Source organism: Etheostoma spectabile, chromosome 22 (genome assembly GCF_008692095.1).
Source record: "Etheostoma spectabile isolate EspeVRDwgs_2016 chromosome 22, UIUC_Espe_1.0, whole genome shotgun sequence".
In the NCBI taxonomy this organism is placed as follows: Eukaryota; Metazoa; Chordata; class Actinopteri; order Perciformes; family Percidae; genus Etheostoma; species Etheostoma spectabile.
In genome coordinates, this window is record NC_045754.1 from 13,128,111 (window position 1) to 13,129,934 (window position 1,824).

The 1,824-nt window shown below is 42.0% G+C and overlaps 1 protein-coding gene across 1 annotated transcript in view; it reads left to right on the forward strand.

Moving 5' to 3' along the window:
* prex2 (phosphatidylinositol-3,4,5-trisphosphate-dependent Rac exchange factor 2) overlaps positions 1–1,824 on the forward strand; it is an 88,855-nt gene that overhangs the window by 16,206 nt on the left and 70,825 nt on the right. Inside the window, exon 2 of the mRNA XM_032504416.1 lies at positions 1,658–1,729. Coding sequence (XP_032360307.1) covers positions 1,658–1,729 — 72 coding nt within the window. The remainder of the gene's footprint in view (positions 1–1,657; positions 1,730–1,824) is intronic.

A 1,824-nucleotide genomic window follows, 5' to 3' on the forward strand; every position in this document is an offset into this window, starting at 1 on the left:
CATGTATAAAACATATCTCTCAAAGTTTTAAAAGCTCTGCTTCAGTTGATGCAGCACTCTCATATATTGCTGTGGTGTGTGTGTCCCACTAAGTGAGACAGACAGACAGACAGACATACACACACACACACACTTCTGTTTGGTTGCTGACGCTGACTGAAAAACTCAACCACCATTAAACTGGATTGATGATGATACATCTCAACAAGAGGGTCTAAACACAAGTAAGGCATACACGGTGCACTTAAGTCTGGTACACGATAAACGTTAACACAAATTAATATTCAACTACATAAGAAACATATCTCTCATCATTAAAGCTTTTCTTGGGGGGGGGGGGGGGTGACATCATGCAATGGCATTTCCGCCCAGCTCCAAGTAGGGAGAGAGGGAGAGAGTCTGCTGTAAGCCAGGTGGTCGCTGAATAAAACTCCCACGGAACAACGTCGACAGTACCTAATCCTGTGACCAGTGTTCTGCTACCGCATGCATACGGATAGCCTACAACTTAGCTATTTGCAGCTCCCTCAATACAATGGCAAGCAGTTTTATAGAGGAGGCATTCACATTTTCCATTTGGACCCACAAACTTGCTTAGCTATAGTTGCAAGCACATATAGAGCAACGTGTTTCCACTATCAATGCATAAAACGTTGAGTTGTCTTGAAGAGCAGGCTTCAGCGCTCTGCTGTTGGGGGAGGAATATCGGCCGGCCGTTAAATCGGTCGATCGCTATTTGACGCCAGTATTAACATCAAAAACGTTGTTATTGCTTAACATCAAGTTTGGTGAAGCTGTAATTCAGAGGGATTAAATGCAATTTCTTTTGGACTTTATATTTCATGAAAGTGTTTTTTAAGCCTTGCTTTGGATTTCATCATAGCTTCCCCGAAGTGAAGTGCACAGGCATCAATCAATATCAAAGTGTGATGCCACCCATTTGTTTTCCGCAGAGCTTTCTACTGAAGATAGATTTCTGTCTGCCAAACTGTATCCCAAGCATTGCACACATAAACACAAAGATTCATGTCTGGTACCTTTTGATGGATGTCTTCTTTTTTAAAAGCTCTCCCCCAGGCGGAGTGCAGAAAATGACTAATTTCCCCTTAGTCCCTTTTAGCACACCTTCTTAATTTCCCATTCTCAGAAAGTGCCCTGAAGCATTAAATGGGTTGTTGAGGGCTTGTGCGGTGAAGCAGCCTGGGAACCAGTGTCCTCAGGGACTGAAGAAAGTAAGAGCACTTCCCATCCATCTCAATTCACAAACTATTGGCTTCTCCAACTCACATCCCCAGCCACTTAACACTGACTTTGAAACACCATGAGCTGCAATTATGTATTTTTATATAAATGTGCAAAATATTGTGTTTTTTGTGTATCAGGTGTCCGTTGTGATGGTTACCAATTTGCTCTGGCAGCCAAGTGTTGCAGCTGCACACCAAGATTTAAATATTTTCTCTTCTGGGAAACCCTGGCTTGATTGAACTAGTTGTTAACCACCGTCGTGACACAGGTTACGCAGGACCGCAGATGTTAGGGTTAGGTGAAAACAGGCAACTGAAAGAAATCTAAGGCTTGTTGATCTTAATTCGTAGTACAGGCCTCAGGGCAAGTTCAAAAGTGTTAACTGTTTCTTTCCTTTTCTGCTCTGCTTCAGGTGTTTCTTCATCGTCTCAACCAGTATGCAGCCACCAAAGTCGACAAGAACATCACAGAGGAGACCGTTAAGGTGAGGGTCAATCTGTGAGGTATGGGGCTGCATAATCAAGATATTGAGATTTGTAAAAAAAAAAAATATATATATATATATATATATATATATAT